Here is a 22,842-nt window from a genome sequence, read left to right as displayed (position 1 = left end):
AGACCATCTAACTGGTAGGAGAAAACGTAGAGGTTCGGTGGGGGTCGGGAGAAGATGAGAATAGTATCTGCCACGTAGGGTATTTGTGAGGGTTAAATGCAACAGCATTTGGAAAGTGCCTGGCCCAGTCTCAGCACACAGGGCAGGAAGCATGCAGACTCATGACCCCATGACACTGCTGCTGTTACTACAACAACTGCTGCTGGTTAAGGTGGGTTGGAGATGGTGGATTTAAAAAGACTAACCTAAAGTTTGATATGGAAAGGCCTGGTAAGATTCTAGGAGGTGGCTGGCTTCCATCTTTCCCTCCATCACCTTGAACCCTAAGTATCCTCTGTGTTGACCTTCTTTTCCCCAAGGACATCATGCCCTCCCAAATGCCAAAGCCCTTCTGCTCACTCCCCTCCTCTCCTGACATTAGCCCACAGTGCTTCATCCTCTTCACGCTTCAGTTCTCAGTCCAGATGTCACTTTTCCCAGGTCTTCCTATCCCATGCCTCCACCCAAAACAGTACTTGGGATCAACTTGGTGCTTAATGCATGAACAAATGAATGTGTCAGTTGATAACAGAAAAACAAGAGAAACAGCTATAAACAGGAATTATCAGCTCTGTTAGGTTATAAAAGTAAAGGGTCCACAGAAGGGGAACACAGAAGTGCCCAAATAATGTATTAGGAATGATATTTTTAACAAGCATATTGAAAAGTCTTCATGTATAATATTAATTTGATATTTTTCTCAGACATTAGAGTCATTCATAGCCAAGCCTTATAAATAAAATGTCATTGAGGCTGGCTAATACCATTTTTTGAAGTGTGAATGGAAAATAATGAAAATGGATTACTTATGTGGCTCATAGCCAACTCCTAATTGAAATTCCTAATGAGGAAATCTAAATCTGTGCTAACAAATGTTAGCTAAATGTTCATTTTCACCTGAATGTTAGACTCTGAACTTTTTTTTTAATTAAAATTTGTTGGGGTGACAATGGTTAGTGAAATTACACTATAGATAGAAATGCAGATTGGTGCAGCCCTTATGGAAGGCAGTGTAGAGGTTCCTCAAAAAATTAAGAATAGAATTACCATATGACCCAGCTATCCTGCTCCTGGGTATCTACCAAAAAAATCTGAAACCATTTACCTGTAAAGATATATGTGCTCCGATGTTCATTGCAGCTTTATTTACAGTGGCTAATACATGGAAATAACCAAAGTGTCCTCAATAGATGACTGGATAAAGAAGATGTGGTATATATACACAATGGAATACTACTCTGCCATAAGAAAAGAAGAAATAGTACCATTTGCAACAAAATGGATGGATCTTGAGATTATTATGCTAAGGCTCTGAACTTTTGATTTTAGTATGGGAATTATTGCTATGTAACAATAACTAGTGGCAATGCAAAATATTTTAAAAGGAAAAATGAAATTAGTATCATTTTTCTTGAGTCTAAAGTAGAGCTAACTAAATAAAGGTTTGTTACCTAGAAGACTCCCAATAGCCCAGTAAGTCTCCTGTTCCACACTGTATGCTGGGGGAGTAAACATACGAGGTCTGATAATTAAGTTCACAAACTTGTCGCAACCATGTAGCTAAACTTTTTTGCTATCAGAGGGATTATTCATTATGAATTTGTACTAACTGGACAAACAGTTAACTAAGTTTGCTAGTTGGAAGTGCTGAAGAGGCTGCATGAAAAAGTTAGACAACCTGAATTTTTCGTCAACAATCCATGTCTCTTGCATCACAATAATGCACCAGGTCACACATATCTCAAATAATAAAAATAATTCAGATTAAGGCAAAATATTAGAATATTTATAAAAATATTAGAATTTGTTCATGAGAATGTTGTGAATCGTATTTGTTAGTCTTTAAAATAAAATAAATATAATTTTCTCTATAAATATGTAATTATAGCTATCTCTCAACTCAGAGAAATAAGCCAAATTCAACATCCATGATAGCTGGATGATGAATGTTGATAATTTCTCTGACATTTAAAACATCAAATAGGTATTCTCTACCAGGCCCTCATAAAAACTCTTATTTTCAGAGAAGAAAGAGACCTTAAAAAGCTTTCTAGACCTACTATCTAATTTTATAGATTAAGATAGGTGAAACTCATACAGAAGAGTGATCTCTCCAAAGTCATTCAGATAATTATTGGTGAGACCAGATCTCAATCCCAGGCCTCTTGGCCCAACTGTATGTGTGCACTATACCTATAGTATACTGTACCTACTGTATACTACAGCTATTGTATACTGTACCTATTGTATACAATATCCTTCCCCCCATAGGAAGCATCACATGATTGCTTTCAAGCAGATTTTTTTTTAAATAACATAGCCTACCATTTCACTGTGCAGTGTGAAAATAATTTGATTATTCCAAAATCAGATGACAGCCACAGATCATGGACCTAAGCCATATACTCTGTGGGGAGGAGCCTCCACAGAGACCAGTGCTTCCAGAAATAGAGGAATGGCAAAGTCACAGAAAGTCACTTCAGCAGAATCAAATCACCAAATAGTTTTGTTGCTCCTGCCTGTATTAGTTTGCTGTTGCTGCTGGAACAAATTATCACACTTTTAGGGCTTGAAACTGCAAATGTATCATCTTACAGTTCTGTAGGTCAGGAGTAAAATCAAGGTGTCAGCAAAGCTGCATTTCCTTCTAAAGGCTCTAGGAGAGAAACCACTTCATTGCCTTTTCCAGTTTCTAGAGGTGCCCACATTTCTTGGCTCATGGCCCCTTCCTCCATCTTCAAAACCAGCAACAAGGGGTCATGTCCTTTTCTCATTACATACATCTGACTCTTCTGTTGTCAAGTCTCCCTCTGACCACAGCTGCCATTTAAGTACTCATGATTAGATTGGGTCACCTGGACAATCCAGTACGCACTCCCCATCTCCAGGTCCGTAATCTTAATCACATCTGCAAAGTCATCTTAGCCATAAGGTAACATATTCATAGGTTCTGGGGATTAGGACATGTACTTCTTTATGGGCAGGGATTATTCTGTTCTACCAGGCTTTCAAAGAGATTAACAGACTAGCAACACCTTCCAAACCAAATATAGCTGAAATGTTTATTATAATAACTGAATGAATGAAAGCTTCTCCTGGGATAACCTACAATCATGCATATTCAATTCAATTTCACATTTTTTAAGCATCTGCTTTGTTTAGAGCAGTAGATCAGGTGAAAAGGAGCATCAACATGAATAAAGCATGGTCCCATCCCCATGTGAGAAGGCGCACACAATGGGCTCACAGAGCTCAAGATAATCACTAGAACTATGGCCAGAGAGATCATCTCTCTGTTGGAGCTTCATCTGATGGCCATTCCTAGTGCAACAAATTACCCTATCTTTAGTTTTGGATATTTAATTCAAGATATATTAGGATTTGATGAGTCATCTGTCTTCTTTGCCAGCATGTCAGTTACAACATAATTTCTTGACATTATAAATCATGTTGCCATTATTTAACATCCAAAATTCATTTTTCTTTCTTAAAATATTGTTACTGAAAATTTAATTCATTGTTGTGCAAAGAAAAACATTTATTAATAGTTATATCGTCTAAATCCTTTTTAAAACAAGAACAAAGGAAGAGATAGACTAGGAGTCTTTTAAGCTACACAAATGAAAATTATGGCTACCAGTCACAGTATTGGCATCACAAAGCTCTAGTATCTTTAATAATTAATCTGATAAATGGCTTTTTCTGTGGATATGAACATTATTTAGTCCACAAACATTTAGGGGTTGCCTGCAGTCTACAAAGCACTGTGCAGTTGCTTCTATGGGAGACCTCGAGATGAGTAAGGCATCATTCGAGCCTCTAGCAATAAAACATATAGAGACCATCTAACAAATCTTCCAGTGTAATACAGCCTTAATATCCCTAGTTAGATTTAACATGATTACTTCAGAAACTACAGATTAACTTACTTATCCCAAGTTGACACTCTTTAAGGTTGTAGAAGGGAAAAACAAAATTTAATGGATAAAACATAGTTTGGTCCTTTCATAAGGAATAGAAGGCAACAGTTTTATGTCACTGATATTAATAGATATAAATAACTATTAATCTATATCTATAACATTAATAGATATAGAAGAATTATTCCTCATTCAGTTTTCGTATCAATTACCTGTAAAATCTAAGGGCATTTCCCTAGAGAACTAAAATATCATCTTAATATTCTACCAATATAGACAGTTCCTAAAAAGAGTGAGGAAATGAATAGTCGATGTGAGCTCTCTGTAAAGTAGCTGATATTTTCATCAATAACTTGTAAAGTTCTGGTTCATGGTCAAATGTAGTTAAATTAATTCATTAGGTCCTGAAATGGCAAAGTTGGTTTTCGTTATAGGGGAGACATTTATAAGCAATATTTTTGAGTTCTCTAGTTTTTGAGATATGTGTAGAGGTTTCTAGGGTCCCCAGACACATAGGCCCCTGCATTCCTGGCTTGTTCTTAGATCTTGTCAACTAAAGAATAGCTATTTTCAATTAAAAACTAATACATGTTTTCTTCTAATAACAAAATTGAAAGTTAATAAGACAAATCCAAAATACAATATAAAGAGTAGTTGTATTTTATTTTTAAAAAAATGCTTTTTAAAAAAAAAAAATCAAGTATTACTCTTAAACACAGGGAAGATTACACCTGGGTATTGCAAAATCAAAAGTTTTATTTTTTATTTTCTTTTTAAATTTCTTACTGGCTATGTTTAAGACACTTGACAAATGCTGCATTTATCCAAAGTAAAAGAAAAAATAGTCCTATAGCTCATCATTCTTTGAAAATGTGTTCCAAATTTTTTTCTAGTATGGTATTTAATTCCACTGTTTTTGTTCAAACTTATGTCAGCATCTATGAACAATATCATGATTATACATTTTGTGATTTCTTTGTTCAGCCTTAATTTGGACTAGGGTAACAGCAACATCCACATTGTGAGAAAATATTATTAGTAAATTTACTTAACAGTAATTTATTTTAATTATGACCTAAACTACTGACTAATGCATTAGTACTTCAACGGCGTCATTCATAGAATAATTTTTTAATTATTAGATTTTATTATCCTACCTTTTGCCTTTGAAGTGATCAACTATGTATAGAGAATATTTTATGTATTTATTTATTTATTTATTTATTTATTTATTTATTTATTAGTGTCCATAAATAAAGTTTTATTGGAACACAACCACACCCATTTGACTATATATTGTCTATGGCTGCTTTCATGTTACAATGGCAGAGCTGAGTAGTTGTGACAATGACCCACAGAGCCTAAAATATATACTCTCTGGTTTTTTTTATGGAAGTTTGCCTACCCCTGTTTTAAAGAACCTACCTGGAACTAATACATGGTACTCATGCTCCCATTTCATTGGCCAAAACAAGTCTTGCCATACTTCAGAAGAAATGGAAAAATGCACGTAAGGAGGAGAACTGGAAATATTTGGAGGGTAAATCTAATGACGATCCCATAGACAGAGGGAAGGCAAACTTTTCCCTAGTATCTGGCTGAGATCTCACCAGTTCTTAATTAATTGAATCTGAAATTCAAATTAATTACATTTACTATAAATACCTGTCAAAGGCCTGAATTGCCTATGTCCATGCAGACCTGGCCCTCCCTCAGAATGACTACAATCGATCTGTGATTATTCTCATAACTGCAAGTTACAACTTGGTAACAATAGCTAGAGAAATTTATAAGCAACCCAATAAGCACCTTTAAGAAAAAAATCAATTCTAGTTCTCCAGAGTACAAAGGGACTTTTAATACTGTAAATTGTATAGAGAATATTTTAGAATTGACTTAAATGCTAAAGGGGCAATTAGTCTTTTTTTTTTTTTTTTATCCTGAACTGGTATCCTTTTGTACAATATATATATATATATATATATATATATATATATATATATATATATATATATATATATTCCATTCTCTCACTTTTCTGTATTTTTATTTTAGGAAATTCAGCCAGAACCTGGTTGCTCAACTTTGGTATTTTGTGAAATGTGTTTACTTCGGGTTGTCTGCCTACCAAATCCGTTGTGGCTACCCCACACGAGTCCTTGGAAACTTCCTCACAAAGAGCTACAATTATGTCAACCTCTTCTTGTTTCAAGGGTAAGGACACCCTGTGTTGTCACAGTCACTCACAGAGTGGAGGCTGGCAATTGAAAGGCATTTTATTTTCTACCTGGGAAGGAACAGAAAAAGGAAGAATGCTGATATACAGCAATGTAGATCATCATGGAACTCTTGCAGTGTTTAGCAAAAGTACAAATATGCCTCTTGAAATACCTTTCTAAATGTAGTTGCCACACACTTGGCCAGGATGTTGTCCTAGGATTATTCAAGTGGGTTCATGTTCTATTTCTATAACCTACATAATTGTGATAATATTCTGGGATAAAAAATTGGGATACATGATCCTTAAGTATTAATATACTTCTGGGCACAATGGAACACAATATTGGAACCAGGACTATTTCAAAACGCCGTTGGAATTGTGTATACACAGTAAGTCCATCCATTACAAAGGGCCATTTATTCCCCCAACATCAACCTAAATGCCACATGACTTGCTTACTCCTGGTAGTAAGTTAGCTGATCAAAGAAAGAATATAGCTCTTTCATGCAAGAATTTCATTGGTAGCATCTCCTCTCTGTTCCCTCAGAAATTGGAACATGGCATAAAGGGTCAGTCTGCTCCTGGCACTGCTGGCTCCTAGTTAGCCCCAGACCTGGGGGCTGGTGACTTAATCACAAAAGAGATGTTGAGTATGCTCAGATATTGTGAACCTCCCTGTGGAGAACAGTGTTTCACGTAGTGCAGTGCTATGGGGGTGGACGGGGAGAGATTTATTCAAGAGGTTAACTTAGTGCTCTCTTGACAAAGCTGAGTAGCCCACGGGAAAATTCCAAGTGGCAACCCAAGCTGCTGTAAGTGCCCTGGGTTAAACCCAGGTCCTCCAGTCTGGGAGAAGCTCTGTGTCAGTCAAGAAACAAAGACAGGCCCCAGACTCAAGAGGAGTCCAGGCCAGTCCATTCCCAAATATAGGAGACTAAGCCAGAGTCCCATTAGTTTTAGTCATCTAGTAAGTCCACCAGTTGTGGGAACTACTGTGTGCCCTCCAATGACATGTCCCGTTCCCTCTGATATCTCTCAGTTGCCCTCATCTTTCATTTACTAGGTATATTACCTTTCGTAGCTCATTCAACAGCAAAGCCCCAACAATTCAACAACCCTACGATCAACACATTCATGTAATGTGAAATAATAATTTCTTTAAAATTTAAATTGTGTTTATTTGCAGATGATATGATCTAACATATAGAAAATTCTTAAAAAAAAAAACCCAAATTTATTGGAACTAATCAACAAGTTTAGTAAAGTTTCAGAATCTAAAATCAACATACAGAAATCAGCTGTGTTTCTATAAGCTAACAATGAAACATCTGGGAAAGAAAACTTTCCCATTTACAATAACATCAAAAACAATAAAACACTTAGAAATAAATTTAGCCAAAGTGAAAGATTTGTAAAATGCAAACTGCAAGACTTTATAAAAGAAATTGAAGAAGACACCTTCACACTTATTTTAAAAGTTTGTTAAGACCATCAGTCAAAAGAGAAAAAAAAAGAATGGAAAATACCAATCCATTTATTAGACTTATAATGAAAAGCAGTGGTATTCCAAGTTGGATTTTACCGTAAGGGTCACCTTGAAAATTTTGCCTAAGTTATAAGGGCTGAAACAATAAGGAAGTACATGAGCTCCAAGGGTTGGCCAGGTATTGGGGGACATCCCACAACTGTCCCTCTAACAAGATGTGGTTTCTGCCAGGTTCCGCCTCGTTCCATTTTTGACTGAGCTGAGGGCTGTGATGGACTGGGTGTGGACAGACACAACCTTGAGCCTCTCCAGCTGGATCTGTGTGGAAGACATCTATGCTCACATATTCATCCTGAAGTGTTGGCGGGAGTCAGAAAAAGTAAGCCAATAAAAATACCTTATCCCTATTTGTTTCCCTTAGATATAGGCTGGCTATAAGATTAATGTGAACTTCTGCAAATTTTGCGACCAAATAATGGAGACAGGGGAAAAACCAGTAGGACCTATAAATGTCCCATTGATTTCCATCCCACTAGAGTTGAGAATTTTGAACTCACTGCTGCCTTAGTGAGCAATAGCATCCAGATGTGTTCTTCTTTTGGCAACTATATGTTGTAGTTATTTTTAAAAGAAGAAATGACATATTGCTGTGTCACCCAATCATTCTTAAATGACTCATTCGGGAGCAGGGAAAATGTGGTACAGTGGAGAAAAGTGGACTTGGGCTCACCCCCGATGAGGGATAGACAACGTGCAAAGGAAATTGAAGTGCAAATATTTGCTTATACTGCTAAGTTGAATATTGACATTAAATATGGATAGAATTACTATTGTTTATTGGATTTTTCAAAAGTTTAATATATGAAACAGGAGCCTGTTGCATAGTAACACTAGAAACACCCAAACAACATTAGCCAAGGAGATGTGAAATGTCTTTTTCTCATCTCAATAATACCCTCTTTGGAAAAGTCCCATCTAGTCCATATAATTTCTCTTGCGTTCTGCAGTTTCTTCTGGGGATTTTTAGCTTTATAGTTGTGAGCCCATTGTACTGTGGCCTTTGTGTTCATGGGGTTTGTGGGAGTGAAGGAGATGGGGCTGGCAGTATACTTAAAATCATATTAGTTTGTCCTGATTTTTAAGGATTAAAAGAGTTGATAAAGTGACAGAAATGAGAGCCAATCTACCAAAGGGACATTGAGGGTAAAAAGCAGGGTGACAAAGGGTGTGAAAATCATGGTATATGAGGAAAAGTAGGAAGAACCAAGAATTGTTCAGCCTGAAGTAAAAAAAAAAAAAAAGAAAGAAAGAAAGAAAGAAAAATGAGGGGAAGCAAAAGATTAGCTGTTTTTTCAACTATTTGAAATATTGAAAAATAGATTAAACATTCAAATTAATTTGTGAAACTCAAGAAAACAGTATTAAGACAAATAGGCAAAAGCTCCAATAAGATTCAATGGAACATAAAGAACTTTCTAACAATCAAAACTACCCCATCACAGATTGGCTGCCTCAGGAGCTGGTCCCTGAGAAGTGACCACATACACAAAAAGTCACACACAGGAGAATTTACATCATGAAACCTCTGTACTAGGAAGTGCTAGGTCTACTTCCAGCTCCTGGAGCCATTCATTCAATAAGTATTATATCAATTGTCTGTTGCTGCCAAAAAACTACATCAAAATTTAATGTTTTTTTTAATAACCATTTTATCTGCTCACAATACTATGGATCTGTAGTTTGGGCTGGGTGCTACTGGAGAATCTGGCTTGGGATTACTCCTGTCACTGCCATTTTGGAGGGACCTAGCATAGGTAAGGGAAAGGCACGAGAGAGGTCAATTCAAGAGAAAGGCAAGTCAAGAGGATCACTTCAGAATGAAGAAGATTTGAACCTCTATCAGGTGGTAAGGAAAGGACCAATAGAAAAAGGAAAAGTAAAATTTCTTAGCATCAATCCAAAGGAGGAAGGTCCAAATGGGGGCCTGCAGGTTGTAGACTCAGAGGCATGGATGAACAAGTTGGTAGTGACAAAGAGGACCAGCCATCCTACAGAAAGTTGGAGAAGAGAGATGGTCAGTGAACAAACTCATGCCCAATAGCCTGTCTACTCCACGAAATAGATGAGTCCATCCATTGAAAGCGAGAAAGATGGCATTCCAAGACTCAGAGCCTACCCAAAGTGCCCCAGAAACTGTGAGATATTGTGTCCTCTGGATGAATAGGAGGGTTGCTCTTGAGAGGGGGGTTTCTGAATCAGAATTCACATAACTGGCCCACATAGATACAGGGCCACTCTTCATGTGAACAGCTGTGACTGCTCCGTTTATCAACTCATATATGCTTTTTACTTTTGAGCCAACAGGTGTCAACCTTCTTCATACTGTAGTGAGGCAGCCACACCCATTGCCATCTTCCTTATGAAAGATGGGGTCGTTCCAGCCTAGAACATATGCATTCCTGCCCAACAAAAGACTGACACGTTTCTTATTTTAAGAAATAAGAAGCCTCATTTTAATGTATTACTCCTACTAAATATATACTCTTTTATGCTAAGCCAATGGCTATTTAAATCACACATGGTAAAATATTCTGAGAAATTTAGATATGTGGGAGGGATTAGGGAGTCTGAGTGAATCTAGCTGTAGTGTCTACTCTGTCCCATAAGAGACTGAAACATTGCTAGCTGGTTACAATCACTTGTGTAATGTGGAGCAGAAGCTTCTTTTAAAGGTAACTCTTCTTGGGGATTATTCCATACTGAATGTAATATGTTCCTAGGGTCTTATGAATGCAGTCTGTGAAGAAAGAACAATACTCTGAAAGGCAAAATGCTGGCATGAGCACACACAATGCAGGCCACTTATTCCTAGTCATTTTTACAATGATTTCCATGAAGCCAGTTGCCAAAACAGTTTAGGAAGCTGTTTGGAAATGTAGCATGACAGGAACTACAAACTGGTTGAGAGTTGACTTACCTAGGAAAGGAGTGATGGAGCAGCATAAGATAAGAAGGTGACTTCACTTTGAAAGTCCAGGGAAAGATAGCCTCATAATTAGAGAGAGGTCAAAAGTGCTGGCCCTCTTCTGCCCTAGGAAATGCATGGAGGGCTGAGCAGGAGGAAAGGAGGTTGGAGCTTTTAAAGTGAGGCTGAAAGACACTGGCCTTTAGGAGAACAACCAACATGATCTCACCTCAGACAGAAGAAACCCAAACTGTTCTTGGCAAAGAATAGATAAATCTTCTTTAACTCACCCACAAAACCCTTCATTATGAAATACAAGAGTGTTGTTGGAGTGGGTTGAGTAGCCCATTGTCTAAACTTGCCTCATGGAAAAATAATGAAAAAGCAAATCTGTGTGTGTGTGCGTGTATGTGTGTGTGTGTGTGTGTGTGTGTGTAAGAATGTATACTTCAAACTTTCCAATATTCAAGTTTTTCTCTCAAAACAGAAAATGTTAAGCAACAATATCAAATTCTAGCGAAAAGATATCAAAATACAATCCTTAATCTATGATCATGCAACTTCACAGCAGAGTCATTCAGAAGCATCGTCTTCTGGGTACTGAGTGAATAACGCTCTCCATCCTGGCTCCGATCTGCCCTCCACTCCAGCCCAGGTCCTTGTTTCCAAGGCCAGCTACAGCAGCTCCTGAGTGGCAACACTTGTAGAGCCCTTGTAGCAGCGTCCTTTAAAGTCCTCTGCTAACTTCCAGACTTCTTAGTTTGTAACATAGAGCTCAGCGCCTACAGGTGAAATGTGGGTGATTTGTCCTTACCTTAACCTAGTGAAATGAGCACATCCTCCAGAGAGTGTGAGCCCCAGGATAAATCTCTCAGCCAGGTTGGGGAGTTCGGACAATGGCCACGTTATGTATGTAGCCTAACTTCCAGGAAAATTAAGCAAGGAATACGCATGTAGAGCTGGGGCAGTTTTAATACCAGACAGCACAGCTGGATCCTTCCACCTTGCCAATAGCCTGTAAGAGAGTGCTTAGTGGATCCTTAGTAACATGAATAGAAGTGATCCAGCGCTACCCAGTACACTACTCTCGTGCAAAAACCCTTTTGTGGCATACACACCAACCACCAGCCCCAACCTTCAGCACAATACCAGCGAGGACCCCTGTGGAGTCATAGCAGCAGTGGAGAGAGGGCTGGTCTGATCCTATACAGTTCATTGCAGGGCTTGAACCAACATTGTTTTGACAACATGAGTGATAAATGAAGTCAAAAATGTTTTCCCAACCACCAAGGTGTGAGGAGGGCTGAGTTGAAAGGCACAGCTTTTGAATATTCAGGAATTTAAAGTAAAATATCTTTCCCCCACATGATCCCATAAAACCAGAGGCTTTATTCAGCAGAGTACTTGTACTTGATCCATTGATCCTTAGGTTCACCACCAGCAAAACCCGCACAACAATTTTAAGGACAGGGGACCTGTAGGGAGCTTATTACCGCTTCACGTCACTACCTAACTTCATTACCAGATTGAGACAAGGTCGTTCTCCCTACTTCAGAGCAAGCAGAGCAGAAACAGGACTAAATCAAGTCCCAACCTCATGGAAGAAGCACTTGTCCTCCCCACCTGTTTCTCAGGGGACAGTGGCCTGAGCCTTGTGTGAACTTTTCTGTTGCAGAGATACCCTCAACCCCGGGGACAGAAGAAGAAGAAAGTGGTGAAGTATGGCATGGGAGGCATGATCATCGTTCTGCTCATTTGTATTGTCTGGTTTCCTCTTCTCTTCATGTCTTTGATCAAATCTGTCGCTGGGGTGATCAACCAACCCCTGGATGTCTCGGTCACAATTACCCTGGGAGGTTACCAGGTAATTGCTGGGAAATTCCCCCAGGTCTCACCCATCTGGTGGTACCTTATCTAACACAGTACTCTTTTCTAATCATCACCTAAAATTGGTTTATTAGGTTTTACCAGTACACATTTCCTATCTAAATTTTGACTGTTCAGCAAATATGTGATGTTTGAAACAAGGTGCAGTGAAAACACAGTTCTGTTCTGGTTTTGAGCACAGGAATAATCACTTCAAAAAGGGATCTCTGAAGCCAGTTGCCACTGGGTACTCAGTGGATAACATACTATGTAAATATTTTTCCTTTAACCCAGGATGCAGAAAGAGTTTTGTAATATTGACATAGTCTATCTTGTTTTCCAGCCTATTTTCACAATGAGTGCCCAGCAAAGCCAGCTGAAAGTTATGAACAAGACAATTTTTGACAGATTTATTCGAGGTTTTTCTAGGGACACTGTAAGTAACTGCATATAATAAATCTCTATGAAGACCTTTCATCTAGGTGAGCTCACTGGTTGTCTATTACTCACTGCTGTGCTATGGCCTGTGGTAGGGGGAAGGGTTTTCAGAGATTAAGTTGTACACAGCAGAGTCCTGTCCACTGACCATTTTGATAATCTAAGACAGCTTGTGTATACTACTGAACGTAAGGGTTAATAAACAGTTTTGACTCAGAACATTTTAATGTAAGCTCAACAGATCTTGGTCCTCTATTTTTTTTTTTTTTTAATTTTCAAACTGTGGTAGACATTAACCTCTGGCTGATGGAGCTAATCTGGGAATCTGTCTTAAACAAGTAATTCAAAGTGTGGGAAAAGCCCTATGTTGGTACCTACTTCTGAGAACATCCTCTTTATTAGTAAAAACTGGAAGCAACTTGAAGATTCAACAAGTAGAACTGATTAAATAAATCGTGGCAGATGTATGAAGTGAATTTGATTAGAACTGGCTTCCCTAGGGTTGTCATAGTAGGAGAAGGTGGCTTCCACATTATAGTTTATTTACATAATATATTGTCTGAATATTTTTCAAGCAACTTCTTTTATAATAAAAAAATCATTACAAAGACTATACATGGCATGAAAATTTCTCAAGATAAGCCATAAATCAAAAAGGATATAGACCGTCTTTAATCATAAAAAATAAGGTATTCCATCCCTACTGCATAAAATAGCAATAATGTGCTGGCGGCAGAGTTGTGCCTAATGTTATTCTTTTCTATACATTTCAATTTTTAATAATATGGTAACATGATTTTTATAATTAAAATTTGTTTTATAAATAATGCTTTTTATTTAAAGAAAATGATGAGGGAAACAGAGGCTTTTCTCTTTTGTAAAATTATCAACATATAATGTCCACGTCCAAACTAATCTTGAGGGATGAGCAGCTATGAGGAAAGGGCCAGGGTGTCCTGGGTAAATTAGATTTGACTCTCCCATGAGAGGGACAATTCCCAATAGTTGATAAATTTTCCTCTTAATGAGAAGGAGAAAAGACACTGATCTGAAGTCAGAAATCATCTGATTTTTCTTACTGTTTAACTGTAATGATTCCGTAGCTGTACTCGTGTGGCAGCATTACTCCTGGGGTTTGGTGATGTAACTGCGAGCTGCCCATACCTGTGGGTAGGGGAACTAAGTTAGTGCAATGGTACCCCAAGATAATTCATTATAGGAATGTTCCTTTCATAGGAAGAAATCCTCTCTATACAGTCAGTTAAAAGGAAAAGTAATCACTCTCTTTATACATCATTATGTATATGATCTATTTATGCATGTGTATTTGTGCACATACAGGGTGCTATGCAATTTCTGGAAAATTATGTAAAAGAAGACATAACAGTAGCAGAACTGGAAGGAAACTCAAATTCTTTATGGACCATCAGCCCTCCCAGTAAGCAGAAAATGATAAACGAACTCAAGGACCCCAATAGTAGCTTCTCTGTTGTTTTTTCATGGAGTATTCAGAGGTAGTTACTGTATTTCCATGCATAATTTTCCCCTTTCCCCAATCTAAATTCTGGGTGGGGGTGGGGGGCACAGGATAGAAAACTTAATGTAACTCTTAGTTTATGTCTTACATTACATCTTGGGGACATTCATTTGATGCTACAGCTAACATTTTTGTTTATTAAGTAATTGTTTGTCTGGTAATCATCAATGAAACTAAGGCCTTCTTACTTTTCCTTTTCCTTTTTTCCTACTAATTTCAGTTTTAAAGAGAGGCTGGTAATGAGTTCTATGAACAAGAGTGAGAGGTAGAGAGAAAAGAAAGAGGATGATGATTCATAAAATGAAACAGAGTCTGGGTGTATTGTAAGATTTCCTTGAAAAATTGGCATTTGGTCTTACTTAATAAAGGAAGTGCAGCCTCTGGAACCCCAGCTTCTCACCTGCATCTCTTCAACATTGGGGGAGCCCTAGCAGATCTTTTCGCCAAGTATGAGGTGTGAGAGCAGCTTGGAAGACCCAGAAGGGAGAGCTGAGGGGAGATTTCACCTAAACTGAGCCAATGGCCAGCACGCAGCTGCTACTTCACTTGTTTGGAGAGAGCATGTCTTAGAAAAAATTCTTAGATCCAAACGCCTGACATGTTAGGAAAGCAGTTTTGGGGCCTCAACATAATATACCTGTTGATTAGTTTAGTTTTGTTCATTACAGTCTTGTGACTCAAGACTCTATATAAACTAATTTGTCAGTCAAGTTTTAAGTTCATTTGGGTCCACAATTCCAGCTTTTTATATGAAATTAAGAAAGAATCATGATAGCTACAGAAGAAAGTTTTCTAGTCTCTAAACTGATTTCTAGTCTCTAAGGAAATAGAAAATATTTCAAAGAGGGTAGTTCAGAATTTAAAGAACTCCTTTACTATTATTTTCTCCTATTAAACGTCCCAAATTTCTCACATGGAATTCTGTACTGCCAAAATTTTACTTCCTAGCCTTTTCTTTGAAGAGGTACCAAAAATAACAATAGTAAAAATCAACTTCTGATTGAACATTCTTTTTAAAATGTGGTCCTATTAGTCACCATGGAGATCAACTTCACTGGATTAATATAAAGAGTGTTTTGGAAATTCATATCAGAGCATCAAGATGTTTTCTATTTTGGTCAGCAGGCTCTGCCTCCTTACCTTCCATCTGTTTTAAAGGTGTTTGTGGCCACCCTGGGTTTTACTAACTTGGTTGTCTAAGAAGCTAGATGTAAAGGTGAGGTGGACAGAAAGGGTTGGGGTTGGTAATTGTGGACCCAGTGAAACCTTGGTGAGATTAACAAAATTAAGAGTCAAGTGAGTTTTTAAAGTCTCTTCCAGACTTTTGAATAATCATTGACATTGAGTTGTTTTGTTTTTTCTTCACAGAAACATGAGTCTGGGTGCAAAAGCAGAAATAGCAACAGATAAGCTTTCTTTTCCTCTTAAAAGTATTACACGAGAGAATATAGCTAAAATGATAGCTGGCAACAGCACAGAAAGTTCAAAAACACCAGTGTAAGTATATTGTTCCTGTTAATATAGCTTTTATTGTTCCTGTTAATATAGGTGTGTGTATCTGGTACAAAATTTCTATCTACAAATCATCATGTACAAGAAATGCAACTTTCTTCATTCTTTGATAACACAAGTGAATTTCTTTGGAGGCCTCAGGGTACTATTCTCTTACCTCTCATTCTCTGTCCACGTAGTCAGGGAATCACTCTCGTCTCTGAGTAGCAAGCCTTGCTGTTATATAACCATAATCACCAAAAGCCAGAGAAACACCCTGCAAGATCCCTTTTATGTTATTACACTTTTTTCCAGGGTTATTGAATGGGGTGGTGAGGGGAAGACAAAGGATAAACACAGATTTGAGGGAAAAAAATATATCTTAATATATTATCCTGCCATATAAGTACTCCATTCAAAACACATCCAAACAGTGATGTTTAGCTTCTAATATGAGAACTAGCAAGAAATACAAGTGGTGTTGGTATGAAACTAATAAATGAAGTATTACACATGTCTACCAGCCATTGCCCGGTTCTGTCCTCCAGTTTTATGCATTGACTATAAGAACCGCCATAATGCAGCCCTCCGACATATTCCTGACCAAGATAGCATTTGTTAACCACTAAAGTTGAAAGACCCTTGAAGACCATCAAATCCTCCCCCATCATTTCCCATCTGTTGAAATGCAGGCCTAGATCGATGGAATGACCTACTCAGGTCGCCCAGCTCATCCCTGCAGAGGTAGGGATGGTCTAAGTCCTCACTCCTCTCTTCACACCTTACTCTTGTCACTAGATCAATGCATGCAGTCTACTTGATTATAGTTATTTTTTAAATCCTAAAAAGTAAAATTAGAAGAGCTTACACAGTTATTGATGTGAATGACAGGCTTCTAGCAAGAAGGACACCCCCTTGCTTCAGAACCAGCCACAGACATGGAAAAATCTCTGTATCAGATTTGAAGCCATTAAGTACCTTGTATATAGTGTTTACATGAATAGTTGGATAAAACCTGGTTAATTTTGTTCAGCTTCAGAGAATTCTGATTATAATGGGAACCCATAAATTATGATGACTGCACATTGTAATGACATACTAAGACTCTTACCATTGTTTGTTTGATACAAGGTCAATATAGCAACCAAAAAAATCAATTTTACATGGGTAAAACAACTAAAACTTAATTATCTCTTTTTTTCCTTAATGCCAGGACTATAGAAAGGATCTACCCATATTACGTGAAAGCACCTAGTGATTCTAACTCCAAACCTATAAAGCAACTTTTATCTGGTAAGAAAGAATCATTTCAGACCTTTGTTTTAATCCTTTTTTGATTTAACTTCTACAGTTTTCATTTTTAGCCTTCATCAACTACGTTCCAGTTTGCTTTCCTGGTGTGACATGGCTTGAAAGAAGCACAAGGCTCCTGGCTGTGGTCACAAGCTGGAGAAATTATTCACTTACCCGGGAGCCATGTTTTTCATTTTCTTTTTTTTTCTTTTCGTTGGTATAGAACCTGATTGACTTAAATCCATATTTAGTGGCTTCTGTTACTAATTAGTCAGTTTATTTGTTTCTATTAGGAACCATATATGTGGCAGAAAACTGCCTCATACACGGTTAAATATGAAGAAGACCCCGCAATATGAATAATGAAAAGATAGGAGGAAATGTACTAGATTCTGCCCACAGGTGATTGTCAACAGTACTGCTCCAGGGACTCTGTTTTCCCAATACAATAGTGATGGGAGTGAATTGATGTTCTTGGATTCTTTTAATATTCAAGCATTTTTTGACTTTATCAACTACCCAAAGCAGAGTAGCTGTATACATCTAGTCAAGGTAGAAGGATAATGCAGTATCCAATTCATGTTCATTAATTTGCCATCATCGCTGTCACCAGGCTCTGCTTGGCTAATGTTCAACTAGAAAGACAGAGATGTAAGTAATCAGTTAGAATCCCATGGAGATTGCCATAAATAGAGACAGGATTGAGGGCCCAGAAGGCGAATGCTAGCCGGACCGCATACCCGAATGCTTTTCTTCTTCAACAGTAAAGAAGTATGTCTTGCAAGGTAATTGCAAGATGCATTTAGAACTTTGGTATTTTCCTCTTAATCCAGATTAGTTCTAGAAATGTTTAGTCTGAGAATACAGATTGTTCAATAATTAGTTTTTCCTGTGAAAGGATTCTCTCCCTCAGCAGGCTCTTCCCTGCAGGTCCTTTCCTTCCAGAGTAGGTCCCAACTGGCCAGGGGCCATTCTTTCAACTTCCTTCTGCTGTTTGTCAAAACATCTTATATGTTCACAGTTCCCTGCCTCTTTCTCTTCAGCCTCAAATAAAGACATGTCCTCTCTCCCTTCCAAGGTCAGCCTCTCCCTGTGCCCCAGGTCCCATCCCCTCCCTGCCTTCATTCCTGCAGCATCATTTATTCCCCTCATTTTTTTATGGGTTCTTTTCCTCTCCCCACACTGATTTGTCTGCTTGTGATTTGAGTCCAGCCTATAAAGTCCTGTTTTCCAGATCACATGGCCTTCATGTTCTCAGATCCTGCCTATAATAACCTAACTGCTTATCTGATGAGCTTTACTGAGTTGTCTCTAGTCTTCATCACAAAGTATATTTAGCATAGTTTGGTGGTTATCACCAGTTTATGGGGGAGAAAACTGATGTTCAGATGTGAAATACTCAGCTGAGGTTATACAAGCAGTATATAGATGAACTAGATCCAAACTGGGGCCTATATTGGCCCACCTGGGCCCAGGGCCAGATTTCCTCCCTCAGAACTGTCTCTAGACTTCAGAACCAAGATTATTCCTGTTCCTGATTGTTCTGAGTGGTTCACATTCTTCCTGGGTAAGGACTTGATCTATACCAGTCTCCTACCATTCCTCACTCTTCTTCATCCATCCATCCATCCATCCATCCATCCATCCATCCATCCATCCATCCATCCATCCATCTATCCATCCGTCCATCCATTCAACAAATAGGTGTTTATTGCCAGGTATTGTCTTAGATTCCTATGATCTAGGAATTTTGCATGATAATGCAGACACAGCCCCTACCCTCACAGTATTTACAGTCTGCCACCATTATTCTCAGTGGAGTCTCTATTATTACTGGCAGGGGTGGCCTCTTCTGAAAAACATCTATCATTTATAAATCTAAGCTTTTTGTTTGCCCTTTTACTATTCCATTACATTCACCCTGTGCAATCACTAATCATTCATTATGGGTTTTCAGAACTTTGCAATGCTCATACCATTAATCCTTCTTCCACCTGTTGAAGTTCTCCTCAGCAAAACTTGGCTCAGAAGTCATCTCCTCTGGGAAGCCCTCATGGATCATACCAAGCTAACAGACATTGTCAATGCAGGTCCTATGTTGGTTGCCATATGCCCATAAATTGTGTTGATGTCTGTGGCCTTTTCCCATTGAGATAAGGAACCATGCTGTGTGCCACTTTTAACTCCTTCGCACCTAACAGAGTGCCTTCCTCTTGGAAGACACTTGATAAGTGCTGGTAATATGAGTAAATCAGTCAATTCAATCAAGAGTCAGTGATGGGGGTTTTTAAATATCTAATTAATTGTTTGAAATTATCAGCAAAGATGCTCAGGTGATGGGTCTTCCACTCTCTCTCTGTGATTTGACTGCCAGGCACATGTAGCAGCAGTGACTGACCTCTAGTGAAAAAGAAAAACCCCATACACACCGAGGGCCCGCTCTTATTTTTCTATTTGCATTGTTAACATGCCCATATGACATCCTGGAATTATATGCTGTGTATAGTAACCAGATTTTGCCATCTAAGGACTGTTGATGTGCATTAAATCCTAAAATTCTCATGCTAACTTGATTTCATTTTTTTTTCTTCCAGAAAATAATTTCATGAATATCACCATCATTTTGTCCAGAGACAATACAACTAAATCTGACAGTGAGTGGTGGGTTCTCAACCTGACTGGAAATAGAATATATAATCAGCATGCCCAGGCCTTGGAGCTGGTAGTCTTCAATGACAAAGTTAGCCCCCCGAGTCTGGGCTTCCTGGCTGGCTATGGGTAAGGACTCATTTAACCTTTAACAGTTGCAAGAGTCTACTTCTGTATCATATAAAGTTGAAGATGGGAAGCCTTTTATTTTCTTAAAATTCTCAAATTTTATAGCTGAAATATTAAAATTCACAGATCCCTGACCCTTCATCTTAAAACATGAGGAACCAGAGTCCCAAAGACCTCAAAATGCCAAAATGCCTTGCCATTAATGATAGGACTAGAAGCTATATTTCCAGCTTTTTAGCTACACCTTCCTGTGTGACATAGTTTGATGCAATTCAGTGTTTAAACTTAGAAATTGGCATAGGGTTATCTCTTTTCTGCTTAGATTTCCTTATGACCCTAGCAGATATAGGATCAAGTAGAAATCAGCTTTTTGGACAAGCCTGATGTTACTCTTTAACCACATTCTTATGCTTAAACCCTAGGACACACACCTCCCCTACGAGCACAAGCAGAAAGTTTTCCATTTCTCAGAATGAGCCTGTCAAAAAGTCGTCGTCTATCTAAAGTTTTATTATAAACATAAATCTCTAAGAAAGACAGTGCTGTTAAAGTGCAAAGTGCATATAGTACAATTGAATTTCTACCAAATATGTTATGTGGTTTATGCATGTGGTATATGTGGTAAAACCACCTGAAGTTCATACATGAAACTGTACATTAGTAATTTCCAAAATGTGAGATTTCAAAAGACTTTTATTTTTCAGGTTTTACAATTCTATAATGGTTAACTTTTTAAAGAAAGAACATGAATTACATCTTTAAAAAGTAAATGTTTTCACTAAATGGAAAAAATTTAAGTTTATCATATCTTCTATGGATTTTGAAGAAAATTTTTATTATTTTTTTTCTTTAGACATGTTCTATTAGCCATATTTAACTGTTGGATACCGTTTCTACTTATTATTTTTTTTCAGTATCATGGGATTATATGCTTCAGTTGTCCTCGTGATTGGGAAGTTTGTCCGTGAATTCTTCAGTGGGATTTCTCACTCCATCATGTTTGAAGAGCTTCCAAATGTGGATCGAATTTTGAAGTTGTGCACAGATATTTTTTTAGTTCGAGAGACAGGGGAACTAGAACTAGAGGAAGATCTCTATGCCAAATTAATATTCCTGTACCGTTCACCAGAAACCATGATCAAATGGACTAGAGAAAAAACAAATTGATACCTTAGGACACAGACTGCAAATCAAGTTAACATTTGAATTTTCAAAACAAACAAAAAAAAGCACAATATTCTCATAAGAGCTAAAGCATTTCTAGTTCAATGGAAATGATTTCTCTTCTGACAGGTGGCCAAAGGCAGTTGACTTCCTTTTGCAGTCAAAGCTACCTTGCAAGTTAAGGCGCTATTGAATTTGTAATTCCGTTTCTCTGAAATCAGGGCTACTTGGATTATATTTTAGTCAATGGTGTCTTGCATTCTGATGGACTATGTGAAGGAATCATTTATGGGTCTCCTCCCTCAGAGAAACAGAAGAGAAGAATAAGTAAGAAGAAAAGACACCATGTTTTCCTGTGTGGGGACTGCGCCCTTCCTGAAGAAATGCTTTATTCATGTGCAGCACCCTGTCGCCAATGGGGAAGCTGCTGTGAGGAGAGTACGTGGGCTTCCGCGCACCCGAAATATGCAACAGCAATAGGAGGCTGAAAACTCCTAAACATATTTCTAGGAGGCAGAGAGAGAGAGAGAGAGAGAGAGAGAGAGAGAGAGAGAGAGAGAGAGAGAGAGAGCGCCAGTGACCCAAGAAGATGCCAGTGGATGGATAAGCCTCATTCTAAGCAAAAAGATAATATTAGTAACACTCTTACTGCCTTACCTTAACTGAAGACTAATACATTTTTTTTTCCCCATTAAACACCAGTGACTTCTCAGGGAAAAAAAAAGAAGCAGCAAAACAAATATGTGGACACTGGCTTTGTTGAGGCCCAGCTAGTGACTCACTTCAAAGTGGTAGCTGTTTAGCTTCAGAGAGTTACTGCTCCTGGTAAAACACAGACATGAGGTAGAAAGATAAAAAGTACCGCCCAGCGGATGTGGAATACTTTGACTTTGTAACTCTTTACTAACTGAGGTCATGAGCACTCTTCTACCTTCCCCATTCCTCAACATGCTTTTTCCCATTTCGATGATTTAAGGCAATGGTTTTTCCAGTATGTGACATTCTCCTTCCTGTTTTTCAGGTATATCAAAGAGTTTACATATTCTAATTCACATTTTTACATCTGAGACGGGTTTTTTAAGTTCATAATTATGAAAGAAATATGTATATTGAGCTTGGGAAAATTAAAAAAATGGCCTTTTCTTAAATTATTATTATTGGTAATACAACATCTTCATTAAATAACAATGTAGCATGGAAATTAATGACTGAAATGTAGTTTTCATTCCATATTAAAGTACAGTGTCTGAGAAGAATCATTGAATGGACTAGAATATGTAAAAAAAAATGATCTTATGTAGTTTGGGTTCAGGACTGACTTAAAATAAAGCACATCTTGCAAAGTCATTTTAAGAATGCTCTTCTTTTTTGCATGAAGTAGGACATGCGGTTGTTTTCAATGTTGTATACAAGGAGTTTGAAAAAAATCAACTAAGAATCCACTTCTTGTTAGTTTTATTTTATTTTTCTCATACAGGTGCTGTATATGAATAATATAAGCAGGAAACAACTGGTAATAAATGTAATTCCAAAATGGAAACTAGTACAGTGAATATGGAGCTTTAAGAAAAGAGCAGAGTTCAGTGTCTGCACTGATGTTCAGTGTCTTCTAGAGAATCAGTGTATATTTGTTATATAACAGTG

General features: G+C 37.8%; 1 protein-coding gene across 1 annotated transcript in view; it reads left to right on the top strand.

Annotated features, from left to right (window-relative positions):
• The window catches only part of PIEZO2 (piezo type mechanosensitive ion channel component 2), a 457,095-nt gene extending 434,549 nt beyond the window's left edge, over window positions 1-22,546 (top strand). Inside the window, exons 47-55 of the mRNA XM_081077986.1 lie at window positions 6,015-6,173; window positions 7,898-8,045; window positions 12,307-12,495; window positions 12,841-12,933; window positions 14,277-14,449; window positions 15,841-15,969; window positions 17,177-17,256; window positions 19,851-20,034; window positions 20,949-22,546. Of these exons, the coding sequence (XP_080934112.1) occupies window positions 6,015-6,173; window positions 7,898-8,045; window positions 12,307-12,495; window positions 12,841-12,933; window positions 14,277-14,449; window positions 15,841-15,969; window positions 17,177-17,256; window positions 19,851-20,034; window positions 20,949-21,201 (1,408 nt within the window). The 3' untranslated portion in view covers window positions 21,202-22,546. The remainder of the gene's footprint in view (window positions 1-6,014; window positions 6,174-7,897; window positions 8,046-12,306; window positions 12,496-12,840; window positions 12,934-14,276; window positions 14,450-15,840; window positions 15,970-17,176; window positions 17,257-19,850; window positions 20,035-20,948) is intronic.
• Window positions 22,547-22,842: the final 296 nt, after the last annotated feature.

This window comes from Rhinolophus hipposideros (assembly GCF_964194185.1).
Source record: "Rhinolophus hipposideros genome assembly, chromosome: 17".
NCBI classification, from domain to species: domain Eukaryota; kingdom Metazoa; phylum Chordata; class Mammalia; order Chiroptera; family Rhinolophidae; genus Rhinolophus; species Rhinolophus hipposideros.
Note: the sequence above shows the minus strand (reverse complement) of the source record. Positions and strands in the feature narration are given on the sequence as shown.